Below are 26998 nucleotides of genomic sequence, written 5' to 3' on the forward strand. Positions count from 1 at the left end.
TACCTTTTTGATGTCCCTCTTGGCCACCAGCCCCCAGCCCTTGCCATCAGTTTTGATGATCTTTGTCTCGGGGTACTGGCGCTTGGTGAAGCACTGGTTCTGGCAGCGCTCCCCCGCCGGGCACACCTGCGGGTGGCACTCGTACATCAGCATCCGGTTCAGGCACTCCGAGTCAAAGCCACACGGGTTCTCGTCCGTGGGTTTGCAGTTGCACTTGGGAATCTCAGATATGTCAGCAGTGTAGATCTGCACTTTACCACAAGGTTTGTTCACCTGAAACACACATTAAAATAGATCAGATATGACTTTAGAGCAGTTAGTTTTATTGAAAGAGTTACACGGTGGTTGCTAATTTGGTTTTGCACCACTCCAATAAAAGCAAAATTTCACCATCTCATGACTGTAAAAGCACAGTTACCATCATTACAACCTGACCCTGTCTCACTGCTCAGCTCAAACCTTTGAGCACCCATTTCCTCAAACTTTACCTTAATATGTTTGTATGGTGGGGGTTTACGTTCACTCTCCTGGGTTTCTTTGGCTTCTCGCTGTAGTTTTATTTCTCGAAATCGAGTTTCAGCTTCTTGCAAAGCTGAAAAAGATTGCAGAATCAACAGAAATGCCAGAAAGAGGATTGCTCCCCTCTCCAAACTCACTTGCTCATTCCCTTGTGAGTTAAAACAAAGCACTGTCCTAGTCCCATCATTTAATTGTCTTGCAAACAATGCTTCTGAAGTCTTACTGTTCTTAACAGATGTATTAATTCTACTCTTTCAGTCTCCCAGTCTGAGGGAGTCTGAAAGAGTCTACTCTCTTAGCACTTGCTTTAAGCTTTCCAGAAAGTAAAAATCATCAGATAAAAGTTCAGTTAGATGCCAGTCTTTTACAAGACATTAAAATAATGTTTTCATGCAAAGACAGTAACAGTGACTGTTGCCCGGGACACTACAAATTTCTTTAATTCAATATTGTAAAACAAAATTTCAAAACCAAGGCTATGTGGGAAGAAAGCAAAGCATGCATATCCCAGGATTATTTTTGTTTACTTTTAGCTGTGTACCATTTTTGAAGACTTTTCCAATTCCTTTGATCCCTTGGTATCTACTCCCTCTGTCTCCCTCCATGTAAGGGAACACCCGTGCTTGGTGGGTCCAATAGTAATCCTTAGAACCAAAGAAAAACACAGGAAATTCTCCGATTTCATGCTTCATTTTCTGGATATTTGGGGGAACGTTTTTCGGATGGCAAACTTCTGCAGGCCACCATCTAGCACAGAAGTACAAATAAAAAAATACAGCATTTTAGTCAAGCTCTTTCTGCAAGAGACAGTTTACAAAATCATTTGAAACAGCAGTAACTGATTGTTATTTCCAAGATCCAAGAGGATTTAAAATTATTTTGTCCCCTCTCTTAGCAGAGAGTGAGAGAAGACTAGAAAAGGAAAATCTGACACTCAGATCTGTGGGACTTCACCTGCCTGCAAGGTAAGCACACACGCAGGACTCCCTGGAGCAAAATCATCATCTTTACAAGACCTGCAAGTATTGTAATTGTTAAAGATCAAGAGAAGGTTGATAACACCTATTAATGTTTCAAGGATAACCCCCAGCTACTTCTGTCTCACTCAGATCTCACCCAAGTGTGGAACATCAACAACCTGAGTGACTGACATCCCAGCCTGCGAGGGAGTAATTTAGCCAATTACCAGTTACACAAATTTATTGGCAGAGATCTCTGACACAAACAGGGGTTAAAGGCTCCTACACTGAAGGCAGAAGTCAGAAGACTCAAGGAGTCCTGTATGGGTAATGCCTTGGGCAGGAGCAACAGCAAAGCTGCAAATCTTTGAACCTGAAGCTTGCAAGGAGGTGAGGTCCCTAGTTCAGAGAGGAGTCAGAAATCAGTGTGCAGCAAGGCTGGCCTACAGGAGCAACCAGTTGTATGATCCTTACTTAAACATGCCAGTACTGTAAAACAACACAAATTCCTTCATCAGACCTGTAATTTCCCAGTTTAACCCAAATAATATCCTGGAAATGGAGCTTCTTGCCCGCCCTGCAGTCATTGCAGTACCAGCTCCCATCTGGCATTTCGATGTTTAAGCAGTCAGGGTGAAAGGCTGCTGGGCAGGACTCACAGCACAGCAAACTGCCACCTGCACAGACACACAAAAAAGAAAAAAGGTTGGAAAATATCAAGATCAAAGCGTAAGTTTTTCTTTCCAGACAGCTTAGAAATGACCCATATGTGGTAGGTTCAGTTAGAAAATAAATGGTTAAAACATGCTGACCCTCAGCAACAAATACACCCATCACTTAGCTGGGCACAGCAGCCGAAAGGTCCTGACTAATCTGAATGCCTGGCATACTCAGGTTAGTAACACATACAAAATAACAAGCAAGCTGGTGATAAAAATGCCAGAAATATGCACAAATTATAATTACTTTGCTGTACTTTAATGACTACAATATGTTTAATGAAATTTTAATATATATCAACATTTCTATGTAAGAAAAATTGTAACCACAACATACTTCTCTTATGATTTTGGGGGCTTTTTCCACCCTTGGGGGGCAGAAGGAACAAGGTTGTTAGTTTGTTCCATGAATTATAAAATGGAAAGTTGGCTGCAGCTTAAAAGCTGCTATGCCGCATGTTAATTTGTTAACAAATCAGGTAAAGTTTCACTGCTACAAGTTTAATCAGCACTATGCATTTTGTGGTTGTCAATAAGGAACAGATTTATTGTACAAGATAAAACAAAACACCCTTAATTAGTGGCAACAACTAATACTCATTCAATTTGCAGTCTGCTGCTGAACTAAAAGCAACTCGTAAAATATTTATGGTGTAATATTACATATTAGCAATAAAGAAACACAAAAAGCTTTAGTACATTGAACACAGAGGAAAGGACAGAAAAATACTCATTAGGTGACTCTTGTAAAGAATTAACCGGGCTTCTGGTTGTTGGCTAAAGCCCAAGTGAAAACATTCTTTAATAAATTATTTCTGGAAAAAAAAGGATATTTAAAACACTGAAGCAGCATAAGCAAACTTCACATTATAGCACAAGCTAACAAAGCCTAACTTAATATGCCACATTTCTAATGATTTGCTACGAACAGATCAGAACAACAACACTTGCACTGAAGAACAAAACGCTTTGACTCCACACTTCAGAAGGAGCTCCCTCCCCAGCTGTTTACCTTTGGAGCACACAAAGCACCAGCTGACATTGACATGGGCATGGTGGCTTTTCCCCTTCATGGCAGTGAAGTGGTTGGTGCAGATGATGCTGTTGGAGGCGATGACGGCGCACCCCGCCGCGATGCAAACGTCCCCGGCGTGGTACGCGACCGGGCAGCGCACGCAGCGCATCATCTTCCCTGCAAAGCACCAACTCACAGGTCACCCTGGGCACAACTGGACACGTGTGGCACAGCATAGCACTGCTGAGGTGCTCTGGGACAAAACTGACTCATCGTTTTGGCAAAAAAGAGGTGCTGAGACACCCTATAGACACACACAAAACCGCAGCTGTTGTGTTTTCAATGCTTGCGTATTTGCAACAATACTGAATTTCTGAAAGTTTTTCTTACTCCCAATTTAAAGCTTTCATTATGCATATCTGAGTAGACATGAGTCTTTCTGAGTCATGTAATTTTGTCTGCAAACGTTGCCCAAAGCTAAAAACCTGCACAGAATCAAAATGTCTCCATGTTCATCGAGCCTTGCTGCAGTGTTTGTACGTTCTCAGGTCCTGCCCTCAGTGCTTTGCCCCTCTCCTCATCACTTATAGATTCTAGATTTCATTCTCTCTTGAGAAGAAAACACGGTTAACTATGGTTAACTGAAATTTATTTAAAAAGTGAGCACAAACAAGGTAAATACTAAAGCTGACTAAAACTTACTCTATTTCAACATTTAAAAAAATTCTGAATGAACTGATAGTCCATTTATGCCTAGCAAAACTGCAGCTAGCAGCTCTCAAATGGACACATTCTTTACCTTAACATACCATAAATAAATGAATTCATCAGCCATATAAACATAAAATGAAGCTACCTTTTGAAATTCGTGGATGTGAGGGGTTACTAACATGACAACTGAGGCAGCTGTGGAGGGGACACCGAAAGCCCCTGTTCTCGAAGACAGTGAGATGGAATTTTTTCACACAAGCTTCGTGGTAGAATTTGCCACAGTGAGACACAACACAGCGTTTCACATCTGCCTTTCTCTCCTTACACACGAAACAGGTGTGCACACCTAGTGGCAAAATGATAAACAGAATGTAATATCCAAACACATAAATGCATGAGAGAGGTGTTTAAAATTCATGTTATGTATGAGGGAACTGCTTTTGTGGTATGAGGAGGTTTTTTTCAACAAATCAATTGCATGCTTGATGCAATCTATTTACTTTAGCTCTTTAGTATTAAATACTGATCTGCTCAGATACAAATAAAATAAAGCAAACCCATCTGCAGTTAAAGCATACACAATAACACCCAAAGACTCACCAATCTGATTTTATGTTCTTATTTATAAGCCTCAGAATGCCAGGACAAGTAGGAGGTTTTTAGTTTTCAATTTTTTTTAAACCAATGGAATAGGATGATGGTCTTGTCTGTGGTCTTCTGAAATTTGAAGCAGGACTACAAACCAAAGACAACCATCCTCTAATCTTTTTTCCGGACTAGCTGGAACAGTTTTATTTTGAAGCAGTAGTTCCAACAAGGTTTACTACATGTACTCAAATGAGCTTATGAGCAAGAACACAAATCTTATGTAAAGTTTTGAGATTAAGAACTTCCAAGCAGTTATTACAGGATTAAAAGCAAATGAAATTAATAGCAATAAGGTAGTTTTTTAACAGGAAAAGCAAGACTGATGCAGACATACAAAGGACTGAAAAAGAACTTAAAACGTTTTGTTCACTGCTCTTTTTTCTACAATTTATTAAGTCATTGTGACGGACTTTAAACCTCATCTCTAACTGTACTCAGAAAGCAAATAAACTGCAGCTATTAAGGCAATGGCATTCTAATTAAATTAGCCACGTTGTAAGAGAGTTCTCACTGAAAACAGGGTGAACTTTGTAAAATGTGGCACACTTAGTGGTACTCTATGAACTCCCGCCCTGTCACATCCCAAAGGATAAGTAAGAGTTCTCTGAGGATACATACTCTGTCCAGGAGGATATTCTAGATCAATATATGGGAAAACTATAACTTTTTTTTTTTTTTTTTTAAATTAATAGAAAGGGACAAACTTGCCTGATGTACATTCACTACAAATGAATTTTCCTGCTGGTCTTCCAGAGAGCCCAAGGCAGCTCACATGAAAAGCTCGATAGCAAAGTCCTTCACACAGCAGGAGATCACCTGTTTTTTCACACAGCTTTTACAACACAAAGGCATTGAATGTTAAAGAAAAGTTCATATGTGGAAAAAAACTGTTTTCTTTATTCCTTTTCATATACTGTTCCTCAAAATATCTTTTCCCATTGTTGAAATAAAATTTAACAAGTGAAAGATAATTTTACAAGCATTGTCACATGCCCTGAATTCAAGTTGAAACAGGTAACAGAATCATTAAACCACTAGAAATATCCCTCTCAGACCATGGTTCAGGAGTAAATACAACCTGACAGAAAGAAAGGAATAGAAAAAAAAGCTGTAAGAGCTATTCCCTGAGCACACTGATGCATCTGAGTAGGGTTAAAAAGCATCCTTCCTTTCCTTTTCCTTGGCAAAAGGGAATCAGTCCAGTTGGCACGATACCTCTATGTCTCAGTGGTTAGCAGTGACACATGCATTACTAAAAATGATCCCAACAACAGCGGTGGCAGAATTTAAGGACTACCCAACATTTATAGACAGATACAACCTTATTCCCACTATGTACAAAAAATGGAAATGTAACTGTGTGCCCAGCCTCCCAGAAACAAATTTGATATGGATTGTGTTATCATTTCATAGCCTAAGAGCCCTTCTAGAGCAGTTTGAGGAAAGGCTTCTGCTTTCAGTGCCTTCCTGCCTGCACAGCACAGCACAGCACAGCAGGGCAGTGCTGCCATCTCTGCTGCAGGCAGAGCACAAACCCCACTGGGCTGGGCTTCCTCCTCTGTGCTAACAGAGAAACCAGCAGCTCTCCTGCATCATCTGACCAGTCACCTGGCAACACTCATGTGCTTATCCTGAGCTACAAATTATGCTTATCTTACAGACCTGGAAACTCAAGCAGAAAGGCCAAGTCATTTACTGGAGGTCAAGAAAAAATAATTAGGTATTAAGAATCCCATTTGCTGCCATGGCAACCTCATCACTAACAGACATCTCAGACACACATGATAAACCTGTTTCTGGCCTAATTATTGTCATTTTTGTTTTTAAAAAGACCTTTTCTAGGAAAGCTCAGGAAACACAGCCCAGCTAAGGTCTCTCACCTGACACACATATTCTTTTTTTGTTCCCACTCCTCGCTCAGATTTTTTGGATGATATAGACACTTCAGTCTGAGTCTCATCAGCACTCTCATAGGGGGACTCTGAGCGCTCATCTCCTTGGCCATCAGAGATCTGAAGATTAAACACAGGTGTTAGAGAAAGCAGGCACACATGGGCAGCTTAGCACAGCATCAGAACTGATGGAAGCACACACACTGCAACTCAGACTAGCAGGTTTAGGCACGCTCTTCTCTTCTGGTTTTGTTTCCCCCACCTTCAAAAAAACTACCTTGAACCTTAAAAACCAGAATATGCATTTGTGGAAGTCTCATCAGAAGGATTACACAACAATCCCCCTCACCAGCAGCCAAAACAGAACACCAGAACTTTGCAATACGGCATTTTATTTATACTCAGTTCTAGAATACAGTTAGCAAGAAGTGCCTAGCCATAACACAGGGATATCTTCAAATCCCTCGAATAAAATCTGAGCATGTGATTTATGAGAGAGCAACAGTCAATTTTTAAAAAGAAACTTGGTAAACTCCAAGCTGCAAAGTCTCTGACCCTAATATTCTCCAAGGAAGTGTGAACAGCATATAGAAGAGAGGAAGAAAAGAACAAGCAGCTCTCAATATGGTTAAGGAACATTACAGTCAACAATAAAATCAAAATACTACAGAAGATAGCCCTGTTATGGATAAATATCATATAACAGATACAGATGTAATAAATATGGGGTGTTTTTTAAAATAGCTGGAATTTACTTAAAAAAACCCATCCTAAGTAACATATTTAAAAGAAAATACAGGGTAGTTTTCAGTTCAATAGAATTTAAGGAGGTCAACAGACATCCTTATCAACCAAGTAATTTGTCTCATCTCACATTACATCAGAAGATGCAGAATTTCATGCTGTTGCCCCCAGATGATACTCAGTGATTTGTGCCTCACTAAGTACATTCTCCAGGAGAAGATCACAATTTGGAATTGAAGAGGAAGCCTTAATTTCTCTTTCAGCTCATTCTAATGGTTATTCACACATACCATCAACAGCACTGCCTCCTGTCCCTTCTGGGCTGTCTAACTGCAGCTCACAGTTGATGATGCCTTCTCCAGGCATTTCAGCTACATTAAAAGTCCCTTGGAAGCACACATTTTCCTCCTGTGGAAGCATGCTGCAATTATGCCTGTTCCAATCCTTTTTGTTCCACCCTCTAATTTTCTCCCTAGGGGACTTTTTCCAGCATCGAGAGAGCATTTTAGTGGGGTTTCTCTAAACCTTTTCTGTGCTTTAAAAAGGTTGTTGAAAAATCAAGCACGAGAACTGGAGGCAATAACCCATTATTAGTCTTGCAAGTACCATGTCCAAAGCAAGCCAATATGATACCACTCTTCTCCACTTCTGTTCTGCTGTGCAAGAATCTCCCCAGGTCTCTTCAATACAGGACTGAAAGTCACTCTAAGCTGCTGTGCTATTTAAGAGATCGTTTTTGCCAATAGCCATTTGCCAGGACACAGACACTCCACTTTATATGAATAATTTACTCTCTGTTTTCAGACACAGAATCTCATATTTATCTACAGTAAACCACCTTTTTCTAAAAATGGCCCAGCTACATGCTGGAGGCAACTACATGCAACCTCCTTATCAACCAATCCATGTAATGTGCAAATTTATCAGAGATTATTGTTCTGAAATCAGAAAGAAAAATCTAAGATCAAACCAGGCCTAGATTTAGTTTTTATAAAATCCCTTTAGAAACCCTGGTTTTGAGTGATTAGTTCTCACTGCTGCTGCCAGCTAACTTGCATTCCTCCATTCAACATTTGCTTTCCTTGATCATGTCTAAATATATTTTGTAAATTGGATCAGACTGACAGTTCTTGGTTGGTTGGTGGGTTTTTTCCCCCACATTACTTACAAGGGTATAAATTCATTTCCTCTGTGCAAATTCATACTTCCACTTCACCTAGGAAAATTTCTATAAATGGAGTGAGATTTGGAGATTCTGCCAGACAATTTCATAAGGGGTTAGAAGAAACTGCAGGTAAAATTATTGCTTTGTTCAGGCACCTGGAAATCTCTGTCTCCTGGAAGGAGCTGTGAAATAGTGACCTGCAAAATTCTTGCTGGGAAGGGGCAGATAAAGGAAGGCAGCGTGGGAGCATGGCAAAACCACAAACCCAATTTCCCTTATGCTTTAAGTAAACTTACACACATGCTCATTTCTGTTTAAACTATTCCCACAGAAACATTAATTAGTGGCACACTGCTCTAACATTTTTAGTAGCTCATTATGTTCTTGTTTGAACTAGCCAGAATTAGTCATGGTTAGAAAAGAAAAAAGGAAAAATAAGCCGGAAGGTCTTAGATCTGCATTTCTTTTCCACTTAAAAACAAAACAGAACAAAACAAAGCAAAGCAAAACAAGCAGTCTTGCTGTAACCTGACACTGGGCTTCCCACTTTTCCCCTACAAAATACCTAAACCCAGAGAAAACCCATTTGTGCAGCACCCCTTGAGTTAACACAGTATTCCCAGCAGCAAGAGCCACAGAGCCTGGCCCTTGAGGAAGGTGCTCCTCTTCCCCCAGCTCACTGCTTTTAAAACCAGAGCAGAGAAACAGCACATACCCAGTGATAAATTTATTCAGTTAAGAGAATGAGTCAAAGCAATGTTTCCCAAGATTTTCCTTGGTTTATACACTCTGTTCAACCAAAGGATGCAGACCTCTATATGGAAAGGGAGCCCTATTGGCAGAAGGCAGTTTTTCAGAATCCCCCTAGATATGGGTGACAAAATCCCAGCCATTTGTGAACCTCAGGCTGACATCAATTTTCCTACAGAACTGAGATTTTGCCACCTCAAAGCGAATGCATCAGCCCTTTATTTAAATTAAATGGTTACTGAGCCAAAAAAAGGAACACTGCTGGCAAGAATCAAACCCAACATCACAAATGCAACCACAAAAGCCAAATTCTATCAGCTCATTTCAAGAGAAATCTTGGCAATTTACATCCACCTACAGATTACTGCCAGGTTTCAAGCACAAATACCAACACATGGAGCATGAACAAAATACCCTCAGTTCATCAACTGAATGGCATCCAGGCTGAGGGTATCTTTCAAAATCTCTCCTTTACAGCTGTCAGGAGTCTCACACACTTTACAAATCAAATGCTCTATTAAGCACCAGTTTTGTGTTACACAGACAAGACCAGATACCTGCTCATGGCTGTCTCAAATGCTGTGAGTCACTCCATGCACAAGCAGCTCAGTGATACATCCCTGTAAATCATCTTTACTTTGTGACTGTTCATCCTTGCCACCATGAGCAGAGCTTTAACCATCCTCTCCAAAAGCCATAATCCATGCACAGCTCAGTGATACAACCCTGTGGCCTGGTGCACACTGCAGGATGCATTTCTTCATCCTTGCCACCATGAGCAGAGCTTTAACATCCTCTCCAAGAGCCATAATCCACTCACAGCTCACACACTTCACTAGCAGATTTCACAGCTCAGGGCCCTAATGAAGGGGAAGTGTAGCAGATTTCCTGTCATAAGAAAGGGATGCATTTCTTTAAGATAATTTAATTGGACCCTTATTTGTAACTTGCAGGAAGTGACACACTGTCTACCAGACATCTTTGAGGAAAGCTCCCTCTATGAAGAGAATTGGAATTCAACACCTCAGCTCCTGCAGTTATCCCAGAATAGCCAATGGAAATGTCAGGGAAGTAAAAGAGCATCTGTTCCCTGAGGCCTGTGGAGAAGAGGCTGAGCCAACCCTTCATCCAGTGTTTCTCAGAAATAACTTAGAACCTAAGAGAGGAACAGCATGAGGTGGTTGGGAAAACTGCACTTGTACCCCCAGCAAGCTGTAGCAGCCCTAACAGGTTCTGATTCATCTGGGGGACACTGAGTTTTGCAATTAAAATATGTGTAGATTGAAACAGTCACTAAGTAAAGATGATTTACAAGAAGATTGCTAGAAATCAGCTCATGCTGACGTGACACAGCCACCTCTGCAATGAAACAGAACACTTCTGGGGAAGTTTTTAACAGTTCACACACCAGAGCCCAAATCACAGCCCTCAATACAATCTGGACGGTTTGGGGGGGCTTCTTACTTTACTTGTTAAGTCACAAATATACATCTTTCCCTTGTAATCATATCAAAGCTTGTCTTGTCCTTGCTTTTGTAATATAATCCTCCTAGCAAAGAAAATGGTACATAATTAACTCTTCTGAAATTCAGGCTGCGGTTCAAAGTAATCAACCTTTAGATTAATGGCAAAACATGTTAATTGGCAATTTGTAGCTATTTTATTCGGCTTCACATTTGCAGTAATTTCTTATTTCTCATAAAGGCAAAGGACTGTTTTAAAGAGCATAAATTCAGGGGGGAAAATGCCAAGGCTATTCACTTCAGACTTTAGGCAAGTGCCAAGTTTCTGCACTGAAATTGTACCTGAACTCTGCCATCATCTCCTCCTCAGCAGTTACTGCTGCTGTGACAAGGACACCCTTCCTCTGCTGAAGTGAGGATCAGTGCAAGCACCATCACCTTCACACACTGCACATCAGTCAGGCTTTCCTTCCCTTTCCCTTCAACCACTGAACATCAACGTTATTTTTGAGAATTTGCCTGTAGAGGCTTTCACACTTCACTGCCTGAACACTGAGCATGACTGGTATTTCAGAAATCAAATGCAGCTCCTTCTACTGGAAACTCTGCACCTGCATCCACAAGTGAGAAGAAGGGAGGAAAACAGCCTAAAAACCAATTCATGCTCTTCACGTGGGGCAGGCCAGAACTGACTTCAGGGGTTAGTGAGGCTCCAAATAACATTACTACTCACAGAAATTACCAATTTCCCATCAGGCTCCCAAGCCAATCCTTCCTTTCCCACGTGTCTCAGTCATTATTCACTACTTACACACATAAAACTCAAAAGGGAACATGTAGGGACACATTACTGCATTTTTCCAAGCTCCCCATAGCTTTATTATTGAAAAAAAAATAACTACTCAGTCAAACTAGGACAAGGTTTTGGCATCTCTGTAAATTCTTGGTGATTAGCATTGTATTTTTACCCTTCAAAAGACAGAAATTGTAGCAATGGGTCATTAAACAACTGGGTTTACTCATCTCAAGGTATTTTGAGCATACATTTTATACCACTACTGTATTTTTGGAACAGTTACTCAGGCCCACAACGGTACAGGGATCAGCATATAAAGCCTTCAAATCCCCCAAAGTATTTTGAATTTTCTTTTGAACTATATGCTAAAATTCCCTGTTCACAATAACCAAAGAAGTGCCTAAGGGATTCTTTCAGACAAATGCCAACCTATTTTTAGAAAGACTATGTAACAATGCTTGTAAAAGCCATCTTCAGCATGAATTCATAACTGAATGAACATGCTTTGCACACTGCAATATTTGATGTACAAAGCCAGATTACATCAGCAAGCATTGCTGAACACTGGGTAACTGTTTAATTGCTCAGTATAAGGGTGATATTTACTTTTTCTTCCTGCTTCCTGAACTACTTCTGCTTGTTATGTGCAAAAGGGACCTACATGTGCATACAGATGCAAGGACTGTGGGTAGAATAATGGAGTTTCCTTGGCATGATTATATTAAGTAAATAAGTGTTTGGTTTTCACAGAGGTTGCCAAGCAGGCTTAGAGGAGGAAATGTGTGCAACCCTACACAATAGTTAGAATAAGAAAACACACCAGAGCATTGAGAGGAATTAAACTGAGTCAGCTATGTGCATTTTCTGAGTTTATATGTTTATATTCTTAATTTTGTCTTTTGTCTGAAGCACTCTAAAATGATTAAAGGGTGGTAGGCAGGAAGTCAATTTGACAGAAGACTCTATACACAGATTTTGTGTGCAAAATCACTCCTCAATGTTTTCCTCCTGCAAGACTTCCTCCAGCTGTAACACGAGTCCTGCAGCTGCAAGACTGAGCCTGAGTGAACTGCACAGCTCACTGCACCACCAATTAAAGGTGCAAGGACAAGCACTAACACAGGGAAACATTTCTCACAGTGCATCTAAATACTAAAGCCAGGTCTACTACAATTTTTAAAGCATTTTTTACAACTAGGTACCTGATTCCAGGCTCAGCCACACACCTTGGCAGAAATGCAAGGCAATTCTTCATTCCCTCTGGCTTTTTACAAGGAAGAGTTAAATGCTAGCTGGGATGTACACTCAGCTTGCATATTTCTAGAACCACGTGGGTGAACTTTGCAAATGGTATTGCTCCTTTCACATCTGGGTGGCTGAAATGTCACTTATTAAAAAAAAAAAGGTAGTGACATATTCTCAGCTGGCATCCAATCATATTGATACAGGATTTAAGCTGTGATAGACTGAAATTTAAAAATTCAAATCATGCTGTGGCTCAAAGGAGCAGATGAAGTCAAATACTGATGTAGACATTTGCTCCACCCACTTGAATTTTTTTTCTTTTTTTTCCTCCACTTAAAATTGTCTCCTTCCTTTCAGACAGCTCCAAAATCAGAGTAAATACCAGAGCCAGCAAAATCACTGCTCTGTAATTTCAAAGAAAAAAAGGTTCAGAAATTCTAGGTCTGAAAATAAAGTGCCTGTACTCATGCCATCCAGAGCCTGGGAATTTAGGAAGTTATGACAGTAAGAACAAAAAATTGCAAACATTCTGCTTGATCAGCTGGTGACCTGGCTTATATTAAATGTGCCTTTTGTTTTAGATTTAGGATTAAGTCTTCATTTTCAACAGCTGATCTAAGAAAGCATCCTTGCTGGCTCAGTGTTACCCTAGGAGGTGGGGAGGGGGTCATGGTGTGTATTTTTTCCTTCCCTTGAAGCACTTCCTGGCTAAAGGCTGTCCTGAAGGACCAGCATCAATATTTGCTAAGGCAAAAACTTCTGTCTCATGGAGCAGAATCAAGTCCCTGATACTATTCACTGTGTGTTGGCAATTGCACAATGAACATCAACACTTCTGTGCTCATCAGCTTCCCTGGGACCTCCCCTCTCCTAGATCCAACTCAGACAAGGTTTTCCTGCCATGCTTGAAGGCTCTAAACAAATTTGGAAATTCAGATTGAAGAAGGTGTTAACATTTGAACATCTATGGTGCCTACACTGGAACAGGCTCCAACAGATGCTACTCCACCAGCCACACACCCCTTTAGACTTTTTCAGCTACCAAAGCACAACTTTTGTCCAAAAAAATTTCTTCAAAAAATCACTTGATCAATTCACTCTGTCTAATAAAAGCCCTTCTTGTATTACTCACATCTGCTTGTGTAACAGCCTTCTTAAGCCTTAAGAATACAAGCTTTGGTCTTAGTCATTCAAGACAACGACGTTCTTCTGTCACGTTCTGTTCAAGCAGTAACAGAAACAACTAAAGGACAAATTTTCTGAGATCCAAAGAAGGTAACCCCTCCCACTTCCCACTGGTTTACTTGAGCATCACTTGCTTTATAATGCAGGCTGTAGGACATCAAAAGGAAACACACCCCACTATGTACATTTATCTTAGAGCTAGGGGTACATAAAATGAAAACAAAGCATGGCAGGAAATTATTTCCTCCTGCTTGCTTGGCAGGCAAGTCTCCTCCAGGGCAGGAGCAGCAGCATTTATAAAAGAAAGGGCCCACAAAGAGTGACCTGCACCTTTTACAGTGATGTCTTAAACAACATGCTCTCAGGTCACCTGCCATGATATATATTATGATCATATGATATTAACATATCATATACAAAAGATACACAGCATCTTTTCACAGGCAATTAAAGAGGCACATCTTCATGAGCTCTGAATGCTGCTGCCCACTAAGTTTCACTTTCCTTCACACTCAGGACACAGCTACAATCTCAGACTTCCTGACAAGACTTTAGAGTCAGTGATTTCTACACCACAGTCCCCCAGGAGGAAGTGGGCTGGGCTGGCTAAGAGCTCTCTATATAAAGCTTGGGGGATGCATGTTCTGATAAACTCTTCCACCTTTCATACAGATAAAACCCAACTGCATATTTTTTTCTTATTAACAAAATCTGAGCAGCTAGAGGGGTTGGGTTTGTTTTGGTTTGGTTTTTTACTCTAAGAACAACTGATGTAAGAGTAAGTCAATAAGCAACATACAAACAGGTCAGGCTGTATTGAAAAGACAATCTATCGTGCACCCACACAGAGACAGAAAAACTGACAGAGCCAATTGAGTTACAGTTAACATTTCCTTTATTTCATATAAGAATTCCTGAACTGAATGAAGAGTGATATTTTGGCCCATACTGCTAGACTAGATAAATTCTTTAAGTATGCGGTGCCACAGTGTACACAGTACTGTAATAGCAAAAAAAAGACAGCCTGGGACAAGTTTCATTTTTATTATTAGCAGGAGTTAGACGTTTCAGATAAGGATATTATGCATTTCTGAATTTGCCTGGAAAGTTAATTAAAACTATGAGAACATTTTAAAACAGTATAAAATTGCCTACAGATACTCATGATACTTTGGTAGGGGATGCAGAATAAAAACCTACATCATGTAAACATTCAGTTAACAGATACTCTGCACTCTGAAGCCTAAGTAACACACAAGAGAAGAATAAGTACACAAGAAACTTAATTTTCTACACAGAATGTGCTGTCAAAGAACAAAAGTGAAGCTTTGAACTTTTTTCCATGTGAAAATAGAACCATTGTAACAAAACTGTATGGTCTGGTGGGTGATGCAGGTCATGTAAAATGTTAGAGGCTTTAGCAGTGGTTTAGCAAGGAACAAGTCCAACTACTTGCAGTGTTCCATAAAAATGTACCCCTGATTGCTTACTGGGGAAAAAAAATAAAATCATAGGCATACAGAAACAAACACAGGAAACAACTGTCTGCTAAAACACAGGATGTAAGGTGGCACTATATATTAAGTTATCCTTAAGCAATGTTTAGAAGAGAGAATTATATTTGCAGGAAGCTTGAATGAAATGCTAGAAGCACAGTGATTTTGTTTAACAACCTGCAAGGTCAACAGCAACTGCTTTTTCTTTAAATCAGGAGTTTGTTTAAAATAACATGAATTCCCTTCTTCCTTCCTGTTCTTAGGATCAAAAAGTCAGTTATTTTCACCTTCAGTAAAAGTTTTTAGTTGCATATTCTAGGACAACTAGACTCCAGGGATGATAAATGTACTTTTTGAGTTGCAAGCTGTGCATGTCTCATGACTGCCTCCTCAAGCAAACACCTTACCTTTTAAGAGCTGTACATGTTTTCTCCTTTGTGTTTACATGCTAATGCCCATTAAAAATGCAGATAAATGAAATCTGTCTCAAACCAATAATGGGGGAAAAAAAATCCACTGTTTAATATGAAGAAAAAGAGCATTAAGGCTTGCATTATTATAATTTGCATTGTTAGGCCTTGGAAACACAAGAATTTGTAGCTATAACCAGGAACTGAGCTTGTTTTGACACTGGTTGCCACAGAAGGGAAGAAAGAATTCCTCTAAGGAAGATGTAATGAAATTAAAATAAAAGCACCTCTTCAAATCTTTCCCAGGCTTCTTTAAGCTGCCATCTGCTGGCCAGCTCAGACTTGAGGGTGTGATGAAGAACAGGCTGGCTAACTTAGAGAGTATCACATGTGCTTTATTTTGTCCTCTCTTAGGAAAAGATTACAGTTTTTTGACAAAGTTTGTAAGTAGTACCTATGGTCTGCACCATACTTTGACACTTATCTGCTGTCAACAAATTCATCCAGTTTAATGAAGCCAGACAATAATCACAAAAATTGATTGAAAAGCTAAAGCAGATATGTTTCATGCAAACACACCAGGTGTGCTAATAATCCAGCAGTAATGGTAACGTAAAGTCTTTTTTATTTATTAAAAAAATACTGATTACACTCTTACTGGCACCTATTACATTATTGGGGGGTGGAGGGCCAAGGTAAAACAAGAAATTAAAATACACCATCTGCATCTCTTCTCACAAATATGTGCTTTTGGATGCTTACACCAAGTCTCACATAGCCAGTAAAAAACTACTCCAAGCTTTTGCAGACTCCAGTGTTGAGTATCTTTTTCACATCTGGCCCTACCAGTTGCTCATTAAGAATTATATTTCAACAAAATCATATTTCACATAAGTGACTTGAGTCAAGTGCCTAGAAGTAAAATTGTTTAGTTTCAAAATTAAATGCAGGTATGAAATCCATTTATTCCTGTATAAACACTTCACTGCTTCTGTCCACCCCTCTTACAACAACTTCAAAGCCCAATTTTTTGAAGGGAGTGAACCTTTAATCTCTAATATGTCACATCTATAAATATGTTTGAACAAGTCCACACTCCCACTCTTATCTCCCTCTCAAAGTAATTTATCAACTGAAAATTTGGCCATGCCTGATTTTATAGTATTTCAAATAAACCCCATTTAAAAAATATCCCCTAATAACAACAAAAGGCATTTAAAATATTTTTTTAAATGTCAAATAAGATGCATCTTTCAAACAAGAAAGAACTGAGCACATCTTTCCTAGAACCTGGTTGAAAAGGACAAACATTTAAGGGGTCTGTAGTTGACAACAGTTCTTGACAAGTAACAGTCACATCCAGGTTCCATTCTGGAACAAGCTGTTCACAAAGAGTATGGGAGAAAAAGAAAGGAGAAGGGAAAAAACCGACCAGATTCCTCCTATATACACCTTGTGGAGATGTATGTGCTTGTAGAATACACAGAATTTTCCCTATACTTGTTAAGAGAGCACCTCAACGAACACTTAGAAGTTTTATAGTGAACACAGAAATGTGAAAGTTAATCATTAAATCTATTTAAAGTTGAGAAGAATTACATCCTACTCAATTAGCTGTGCAAGGCTTTCACCATTACCTGACTGTGTTTATTTTAAAAAAAACTTTCCCTTAATACTGGGAAAGTTTCTCTCCACATGAATGCTCTCAGGACACACACATATTTAGCTGTTTTAGACAAGTGCTAAATAAAAATACAGAAGGGTGAAAAGTTTTTAAGAGCCACCCACACAACCCAGAATTTTTGTCTTTCCTTGTTTTGTAGAGCAGATCAATATTAATTTCTGAAACACATGCCTGACATTTTTGTTTTATTTAACAGCAAAAATATATCTAATATAGGAAACAAACTGGGCCAAATCCTTAGTTGGTCCAAGTTCAGGTCAGTTTAGCTTTAACCAGTCCAAGGATTTAGTCCATTAATCTACTTCCCCCTGCACCCAGTCCCCCAAAATTATTTAACAAGGTGTGTTTTCAGTTATGCTGTTTGGGACTTGTTTTTTGCATATTTTAACCCTTTGAAAACAATTAATTCACTTTCTAATTTGTGTACCTGTGTTCTGTGAGCAGTGTATGAAGGTAATTTTTCTCAGATCTTTTACTGTTTAGCAGTAGCTGAGTAAATTAGTGCTAAGTTTTAGAATTTCCATCTCAGCCATACGTAAGATACAACCACATCCTTTCTTACATATGAACCATTATGTTACAACCCAAAATCCTACAAAAAAGAGTCTTTTGTTAAGAAAGACTTCTGGATAATTCATTTTATAATCATGATCTTGAGAAAGAGAAGAATCTTTCTTCTGAGTCCCCAATATTTATAGATGCATAATTTCAGCCAAAACCCCCCAGATTTTTCCTTAAACTAGTCTGGTTGAATAGAGAGCCCCAAACAGACCATTACACAGCAGGTCCCACCAGCAAAGCCAATCCAGCAGAAGCTGGTAAGCCAAAAGATGGGAGTCTCTCAACTGAGAAAACAAAATAAGTATTACTTTATCTGGCTGCTGCAATGGACATTATTTCCTGTGGGACCCCCTTTGCTTGTTTTATTGGGGTACAGGAGGGAGTATTTATTGAGGTTTTTTAGTTAAAATGTTTTTCCAGTTACAGTTAAGATATACAGCCATTAACATGCAATCTTTTTCCCCTACCCAAAGGTAAACTGTTTACTGAACATTGCCTAGATATTTTAACTGCATTCACTACAGCACCTCATGCATTTGTTAGGGGAGATGAAAGTCTCCAGGAGAGCTGGAAGCCCTATTCCCTTGTTAGCAGGCAAGTATTTTTTCTACAGTTTTTGTAACACAGACTGGGTGAAGCTGTTTGTCTATGGATATTTTACTAAATCCTACCAACTACAGATCCAAACCCACCTGCAAAACAGCATGCATACTTCACCCTCATGCTGCCACTCTTTGGCTGATTGGTTTTAACAGTGTAGATGACTTGGGGAATGGTTTAATGGATTGTATGAATACACTTCTGGTACATACATTTCATTTATTGTATGTCAACTGAGAAGAATCACAGTTCCAAATATGCAGAGCTAAGACTATGATTAGCAAGTATCAAAAAGATACACCTTTCACTGTCTGTTTAACTCTACTGGGGTTGGAGCTATTTGCATCACAGAGAAACAGCACTAAAACAGCCTGAAAACTAATTTGAGTTAAAAGGGGCTCTGCTCAGAAGACTGTCCAGTTCTAGATCAAACAGAGGATTAGGAAATCTGCTTTGATATAAAAGCTATGGCAACATGACAATATTGAGTTACATAATGTAACTAATGTAGTACACTTACATAAAAATCTGTAGAAGAAAATACAGAACACACTGGCATTGTACTTTGCCTCTAATAGAAGGTTACAATTCTAAAACGTTGTTGGTAAATACATTAAAAACCACAATAATATCTCGACGTCCCCAAAGCAGACGTTGTTGTTACAATAAATGATTTGCAATGCACACGGTAACAGATTCACAGAGGCCAAAACTGGAACTTGTCTAGAGCACCAACGTTAGAGAATTCGCCTTTGAGTTTTGATTTTTTTTTTTTTTTAAACAAGATTCACACCTGATAATTTCTGTAATTAAATGGCTGTGTGCAAACACCACTTTTTTTTTACCTCATTCTCAGTTAAGGAAGCTGAAGGAGATGAACTCTTGCTAAAAGCAAGAGTTGAAGATTCTGCTGCTGAAGCCCGATTTCGCTTCTTCAGAGGTTTACATGCATCAGACAGATTTTTCGTTGCTGTAAAATAATTTTGGTTTACAAAGTGAAGTTTGGAACTTTAAAATGTTATCTCCCTGAAGCCATTTAAAATATTCCTTCAGATACAAGAAGGAATTATTTAGGTAAGTCTTCTGGGCACCTACATAGGACTGAATGAACATGAAGCTTTTGAAGCCATGTATTTTGGCTTGATTTTAAAAATAAAGGTCTCCATTAATCAAATATGTGCTAAATGTTTTCCCAAATTTTTATAATCTCATTTCTATTAAAATCAAAGTATCTTGTGACTTAAGACCTCTTACAGCAGTTATATGAGAAGGCCTACGTGAGCTCATCACAATCTGAGTACCACTAACACTTTGTTAAGAGAAAATTTATATACAGGAGCCAAGTACCACACATTAGCCATGGCACATCACCACTCCTACACCGTGCAGGACTTGCTGGAGCTCGCTTGTCTTTGGCAAACCACTGTAACACCTGCAGAGACATGCTCTGATAGCAGTTACCTTCAACTTGAGCATCATTAACAAGTCTCACTTTGGTGTTTCCATCCAAGGTTCTACAGAATTCCCTCTCATGCTCCACACTGCCTCCCATCAAGCACCATGTCAAAGAACTAAAACCCAAAGTACCTGATGACACTGATGGCCACTGCACTTGTTTTACTGGGCCAGTGCAAGAGGCAAAGGGGAGCAGCAGGGTTTGTTCCCTGCTCACCAAGACCTGGGGCACCAGCTTTAAACTGGTGCCATCCCACAGGGAACTTGTGAACTGCTGCTCTCAGTCAGCAATGCACAATTTCAGTCCAGAATCCAGCTGCAGGAGGGCAGTGAAGGAACAGGGCTCCCCCCCAGCTGTGGCACAACTGCAACTGCTTGCTGAGTCAGCGGAATTTAGCCGCTGGCATTTTAGAAGTATTTAATTGAAAAAGTTACATTAAAACTTATTCTGACCACATTACCTGACTGGTTCTTTTGTGAAGAGGAGGTTTCTGTGACCTTAGAAGAGTTTGTTTTTGCTGTTTTGTCATTGCTTGTCTCCCTCTGTCACAAAAAAAAATATGAAAAAATAAAAAAACTCCTAATTTATGAGTGGTTGGATACATCTGGCAATTAGTTCTGGATTTATGTCATTCAAAAGAAAGTGTCTTTACAAATATCTGAATGGTACTGCAGTTAAACTAGCCCCACTTAAGTGAACTTTAAAACTCATTTACAGCACAGGGTACAAACCCATAAACAAATGAGAAATATTAAAGAACATAGTACTTCAGCATCCCACTTATCCATCCCAAATTCAGCATATCAAAAGGGGGAGTGCTAAACACAAAACTTGTAAATTACCTTTACTATTCTTTGTACAAACGGGTCAAATTAAGACCTTTAATTATTAAATTGCAGAATTAGTATAGAAATTTGAGAGTAAACCCTGTGCAGAAATCTAAGTCTCAGAGAGACTTGCTTGCAACTCCACAACTTATAGCAGTGCCATTTTAAAAATTACTATGGTTAAGATTGTTTCAGCATTTCCAAAATAAAACCACTATTTTCAAGGGAGAATGAACAATATCTAAATTTGCTCCAGATTGAGAATTCATGATTAAAAGTTTAGGCCAAAAACAGGGGAAGTTTTGGTCAAATCTTTGTCAAAATGAAGACATTGCTCCTTACACATGCACTATTTTTTTTCCATTTCTTATGTTACAAATTCATTCAAATTACTAAAACTGTAGCCTAGAATACTTAACCCTGTCATGCCCATCTGATTAATAAGCACAACTCTACTGAACAGAAAGCTTTACACACATTTCCAATGCTTTACATGCTTTTTCACAAACTTCATCTGACAATCAGATTTACCAAAGATGTGCAGGTGAACACCTCAAAGGCCAGGGAACTGATTTCTTTGTAAAAATAAACACAAATGGCTAGAGATGTGCCATGTTGTGCTTTTACTGAGCTCTGAGCTGCCTACCACCAATGCCACCAGAGGATCCCAGTATGGGTTTGCTAAGATTACTGTTACACTTCTGGGCAAAAATGAAAGAAAAGAGGGTGTCAGGAGGAGGGTGCCAGACTCTTTTCTGGTGCCCAGTGACAAGACAAAGAGTAATGGCCATAAACTAAACCACACAAAGTTCCACCTCAGCATGAGGAAGATTTCTTTACTTTGGGGTGGCAGAGCATTGGAACAGTTGCCCACAGAGGTCGTGGAGTCTCCATCTCAGGAGACATTCCAAACCCACCTGGACACATTCCTGTGTAACCTGCTCTAGATGACCCTGTCTTGGCAGGGGGATTGGACTGGATGATTTCCAGAGGCCCCTTCCAATCCTAAGGATTCTGTGATTATGTGAAAATGTACAGGATAGTTCATTCCTAAATTTAAAGTACACTTTACAGAACCATCATTTTGTTAATGTGCACTTCATATACATCATCAAAGCAACAATGAACAGATTAGTTTTTCAAAACCTCCATATGGGCACTAATGGCTTGGTTACTTTATGTGAAAACATTCTGATTTTGTAAATAAGAATTAAGGACAAAGGGAGAGTACAACCCACAACTCTGTGCAAGTAAAATGTCATGAAATCAAAGCTCCTCCTATCCAAAATGATTGTACCTAAAGCCTGCAGGTAAACTGGGAATAGCAGAAAGAAGGTGTATGGTTAGTGTTTGCTTTTCTGAATCATTACATATTTTCCCTGTCATTCACTGAATGTTCTACTAAGCAGCAGCATATACAGCTGGAATTGTGAAGGCAGGAAAAAGACTAAGAGAGAATTCCTGAAACAAACTGTAAACCAGATCTGACCTTTCTGTGGAACACAACCCTGCTAAATATGCATTTAGAGTTTCCAAACCACCTAATATTTACACACATCAACCCCCTTGTAAGCAGTTCTGATAAACTGACCAGAGAGAGAACAACATTTTTAAAATGCACATCATAAAGTCAGTGCTATTCATAGCCATTAGTGCTATGAATATTATGGGAATCAATAATCTCATTCAGTTATTTATTTTCCTGCTGGTACATTCACATGTGTGTCACAGCACCAAAGATACCAGAACCTCTCATGAATGAACTAAACTGCAACCACCTTTCATCCTACTTCTGAGAATGTAGGCTAACTGTAGGGTACAAATGCTGGTGGGACAAGAAAGTACCTTTAGAACAGAAAAATGAAGGACTTTATAGGAGGAATTAATTGTAATAAGTAAACTTCATTATTCCATCCATCTCATGTATTATAGTATATGCAAATCAATGATACAAGTTTAAAAAGGTTTGAAAAACTGCTCCTAGAAAGTCACATGAATATGCAATGACTAACCCATTCCAGCAAGAAGTGCAGAAACCAGTTTTGGCTCTTCTTTCTCCAGAGGTAACAACATTAAGAATTATCTCTGTCCCTTGCTAATCAGCTCATTAAGCCTATCTGAAATTCTCTTATTTTAATATTAAATTCTAAGACAACAAGTTGTCTTAATATCTACAATATCAACAGACTTAGCAAAATAACCAGCCCACCAAACAAACTGACACCTACAAATAAGACCTCCACAACTCATTAAAAAAATAAATCTACTGCCTTCTATCAGGTTGTTTCATTTGCTTGCTGTACCACTGAAATTCTGAGCAGAAAAGGAGCCTGAAATTTGTGTGATAAATATACTTTTACTGCAGAAATACAAATTTACTGCAGTCTCTTAACCCAAGAAAAGGGGCAGCATGCCACTCTAAAGTGTCCTATAGCCTTCCTGTTTCTGAAAAGTAGTTTTTCTGTTTTGCTTTACTTGCTTTCCTCTCTTCTGACTTTTGTCTAAAGTAACTACTGGCTAAAGATATTTCTTTCGCATTCTGGTAAAACTAACTCCAAACCAGGAGGAAAGAAAAAGAATTACAGAGCATAACACCACAGAGAGGTCATGCCTCCCTCTGCACATTCCTTTGGGGAACAGTTTAAGTAGCAAGTGCAACTTGTCCTACCTCCATCCTCAGAACCAAAGGGAAAAATCCCCCAGTGGTAAGCTCACATGGATCTCTGAATATTGACAACAGTTTGGTAAAATATATGGACATTTCTTTTTTAATCCTGAAAATGGAAATGCTGACAAACTTAACTACAGCAATGTGACTGGTGCTGCTATAAATCAACCCCAACAAACCAAGGACATAATTACCTTCCGATTATTCTGTTTATCCATCCTGAGTCTTTTCCTAGGTGCTTCCTGAACTTCAAAATCTTCTGTAGGCTCCTTTGTCCTCTTTTTTTGGTTTCTTTTATTTCCATGTAAATTACCTTGGGATGGGGGATGGGGGAAACTCACATGAAAAATAATCTAAAACCCACTTTGAAATTATTTGAACTGATCTAGTTATTTAAGGTACTTTTCTTTCAGTCATTATTTTTAAAACATGGATAAACATTTACACAGTTTGATGACCTCTTAATGCTTAAGGTCTGGTTTCTGGTGCTAAAGACTATGTCTAGAAAAAATCTAAATCAAGTGCTTCATACTCAAGTTATTTTACAAAGATGAGTCTACCTATACAAGCACTAGTTTAAGATCTGAATGTTACTGCCCAACATTTATTTCACATCATCAGACTGCATGTGATTGAGCTGTACAGCTTTTCACTCTCCTGCCACTTTGTAACAGTGTCTTACTACTAAAATTACTTTCTAAGTCCCCTCCTTAAGCCTACTTTAACTGGTGACATCTCTTAAGGGGCCTCTGAAAAAGATAAGATATCACCAACTGCACAGATTAATTCTCTTTCTGGCCTGGCAATTCCAGACTCTAACAAGCTGATTGCATTTTACATGAGACCATAAGATCCCTTTCTCTATGAACTTGAATCCTATGAACAGAACCACATTGGCCATTTTAGACCACAAAGTTATTTATATATTTAGATGGTTGTTCACTGTTAAGTTCAAGCAGCTGCTGAATACCAAAGGTCACTGAGTAATCTACATATCCCTACCACAGGTTCCACTATTGTCTGCCCCTCAAAAAGATAGATGAGGGTTTGGAAAGTGGTCTGTTTCATCAAGATGAAATGACAACTTAATTAGACTCTCCAGTACTCTCTAGTTTATGAAGCTACGGAGTATTATTAGTATGAAAATTGCAAGCTCCAGGGGCACAAATATGTTAACTGAAAATTGCCCTACAGCTACAAGCATTCTATTTCAGTGGGAACAAATGTCTGTAAATATTAAAAATATAGCAACTTGAAAATATGGATAATTTTCAAATTAATGTTCTTATCTAAACAATCTAGGACATATTCTATGATCCAACTGAATCCACAAAGCAGACTGAAATGGCTCCAGGAGAACCTGCTACTTACAAAAAGCCAGCAAAAGAAATCCCACAACATTCTTTCAAGTTTAAGATAAGAGGATTTGAGATGGGGAACAAGTGAACTGACATATTTTCATCTGTAGGTAACTATAAATGTACACAATATATGTACTAGAAACACCTGGTACAGGTACAATTTCAATTACATTTCTTGCAATATGACACTGAGGAAGGTGAACAAAATTCAGCACTACAGTGTTAAGATATTTAATTTGGGATCCATTAAAGTTCTAACGTCAAGGAAGACAACATCTGAGATAAAATAAAGAGATTATGATACGTGGGTGATTACATAAAAAATACACTCAACAGCTACTTATAATGATGAGCTATTTGCACAGAACACAAATTTCAATTACTTCTGGATCTTGATCTCCTTTTAGGTGAGTCTTGAAACACTTTACGTTTGGCCTCTCCAATATTCTTCAATGATGAACCTTGAGAGATACAGAACGTGTTTTTTTTTTTAAACTGATATCCAAATATTTAACACTTAAAATTTTAAGTTAAAAACTTTTCAATTTTCCACAAAATGATGTTATTTCACACACACACACATAGTTAACAAAACTGACTGCCATTTTTATACAAATTTTTCCAAGTCTCACAAACTTTCAAACACTCCCTCTCATTCTTGTCATTGCCCAAAGCAGCACCTGTTGGCTTCTAATACTTCCATATAAGTCTTCTTACAGTGCTGTAAAGCTATTTAAATTTGAAAAATGATAGCTAGTTAAATTTGATAAAACTCATGCAAATGGCAAACTATCTTCTTCCTCCTCCTTTCTCAAATAAGCAACTCCAAACCCCCTCAAATATTTTGGAAAACAATCGAGACTGTTCATCAAAAACAAACACCAGAAAAAAGCAACAAAAATACAAGGAGAAAAAAAATAAAGTATTTGCAAACTTGCACAAAGTCCTAAAAACTTTGAGTAGCACAATAAAATGCCAAATGGCTGAAGGGTACAGAATAAAGTCTGGAATAGTTCTTCCTGAGTTGATGATGATGTGAAGTAATACACTTTAGGCATATATGAAGAAAAGGTGTAGCACTGATTAAATTTTTTAAACCGTTTCTAACTGTTCTATAAAAACAACATCTCAAATTTTACTAGGAGTTAACACTTCACCTTTCCTTCCCACCATCCACTTGTAACAAGCAGTGGATGCAATGGCAGCTGCTTATGGGCAGAAGAAGAATGAGAAATCAGCAATGTCTAAACAGCAGAAGGTTTACATATAACAACTTTTCAGAACAATGAGCAAGAAATGTAGACTTCATGGGTTGCGTTTATTGTAACCATTGGCATTCCTTTGCTATTGGCACAAACACCAAGAATTAAAACTGGAAAACAGTGAAAGCTGTTTTCCCTACAGGGTCTCAAATATGTGCTTAGTTTAATGCCACTATGTATATCAAATTTAGTTAGAGTACACTAGCACAGTTTTACGTTTACCAGAGTCTTCTTCAGATTTGGGAGAGGTCACTATGGCAAACTTTGTGTTATAGCGAGCTTTCTGTTTTTCACTAAGCATGTTCCACTGCGATTCGAGCAGCTCTTCAATCTCCTCACTTGAAGCATCTGGATGTTCAGCAACCACCTATACATGCAGAAATAGGGTTGAATTAAAAAAAGTGGCCATTGGAAAGAATGGTGTACACACTTCCATCACTTTGGAAAACTGGATACAAACAATAGCTAATATTTCTGCTGTAGACAGAACTAGAATAAAGCCTACTGTATCCAGTTTTGCTTTAAATAACCACTTCTCGGTCTGTCTTTTAAGAAAAAATCAACTAGCTTATTCAGAAATATTAAGACTAATTTTGGAAGTATCTATTTGCCTTTTGCCATTCAAAAACTGGAGTAAGTGGAGTAAGTATAAATCTTGTCTTGTGGTCATTAAAAAAAAAAGGGTATTGCTTCTCAATGAAGTTTAAATATAGATCCATAAATGACAGGCAAGCAATACTGGAATATACGTTTGCCTAGAAAGAAATCCATCAGTTCAGAGCAAAACTCATTAATCATAGAACTCAGTACACCTAACTCAGCAGAGAGATTTACGTAAGTTAGCATCTGATGCAATTTCCCT

At 38.7% G+C, this 26998-nt stretch overlaps 1 protein-coding gene across 6 annotated transcripts in view; it reads right to left on the reverse strand.

Moving 5' to 3' along the window:
* NSD2 (nuclear receptor binding SET domain protein 2) overlaps window positions 1–26998 on the reverse strand; it is a 99708-nt gene that overhangs the window by 8694 nt on the left and 64016 nt on the right. For 3 of the 6 annotated variants that reach the window (XM_063157523.1, XM_063157522.1, XM_063157524.1), the window contains 13 exons: window positions 26359–26503; window positions 25258–25335; window positions 23708–23826; window positions 20479–20560; window positions 19408–19532; window positions 6452–6583; window positions 5280–5403; window positions 4069–4269; window positions 3210–3389; window positions 1999–2155; window positions 1061–1266; window positions 489–592; window positions 4–273 (listed from right to left, as the gene is read on the reverse strand). In XM_063157523.1, coding sequence (XP_063013593.1) covers window positions 4–273; window positions 489–592; window positions 1061–1266; window positions 1999–2155; window positions 3210–3389; window positions 4069–4269; window positions 5280–5403; window positions 6452–6583; window positions 19408–19532; window positions 20479–20560; window positions 23708–23826; window positions 25258–25335; window positions 26359–26503 — 1923 coding nt within the window. Of the gene's footprint in view, window positions 1–3; window positions 274–488; window positions 593–1060; window positions 1267–1998; window positions 2156–3209; window positions 3390–3415; window positions 4270–5279; window positions 5404–5468; window positions 5650–6451; window positions 6584–19407; window positions 19533–20478; window positions 20561–21762; window positions 21868–23707; window positions 23827–25257; window positions 25336–26358; window positions 26504–26998 lie in introns of those variants that run through there. The other 3 variants (XM_063157527.1, XM_063157525.1, XM_063157526.1) reach the window with 3 other exon arrangements.

Source organism: Melospiza melodia, chromosome 5, assembly GCF_035770615.1.
Source record: "Melospiza melodia melodia isolate bMelMel2 chromosome 5, bMelMel2.pri, whole genome shotgun sequence".
Taxonomy (NCBI): Eukaryota; Metazoa; Chordata; class Aves; order Passeriformes; family Passerellidae; genus Melospiza; species Melospiza melodia.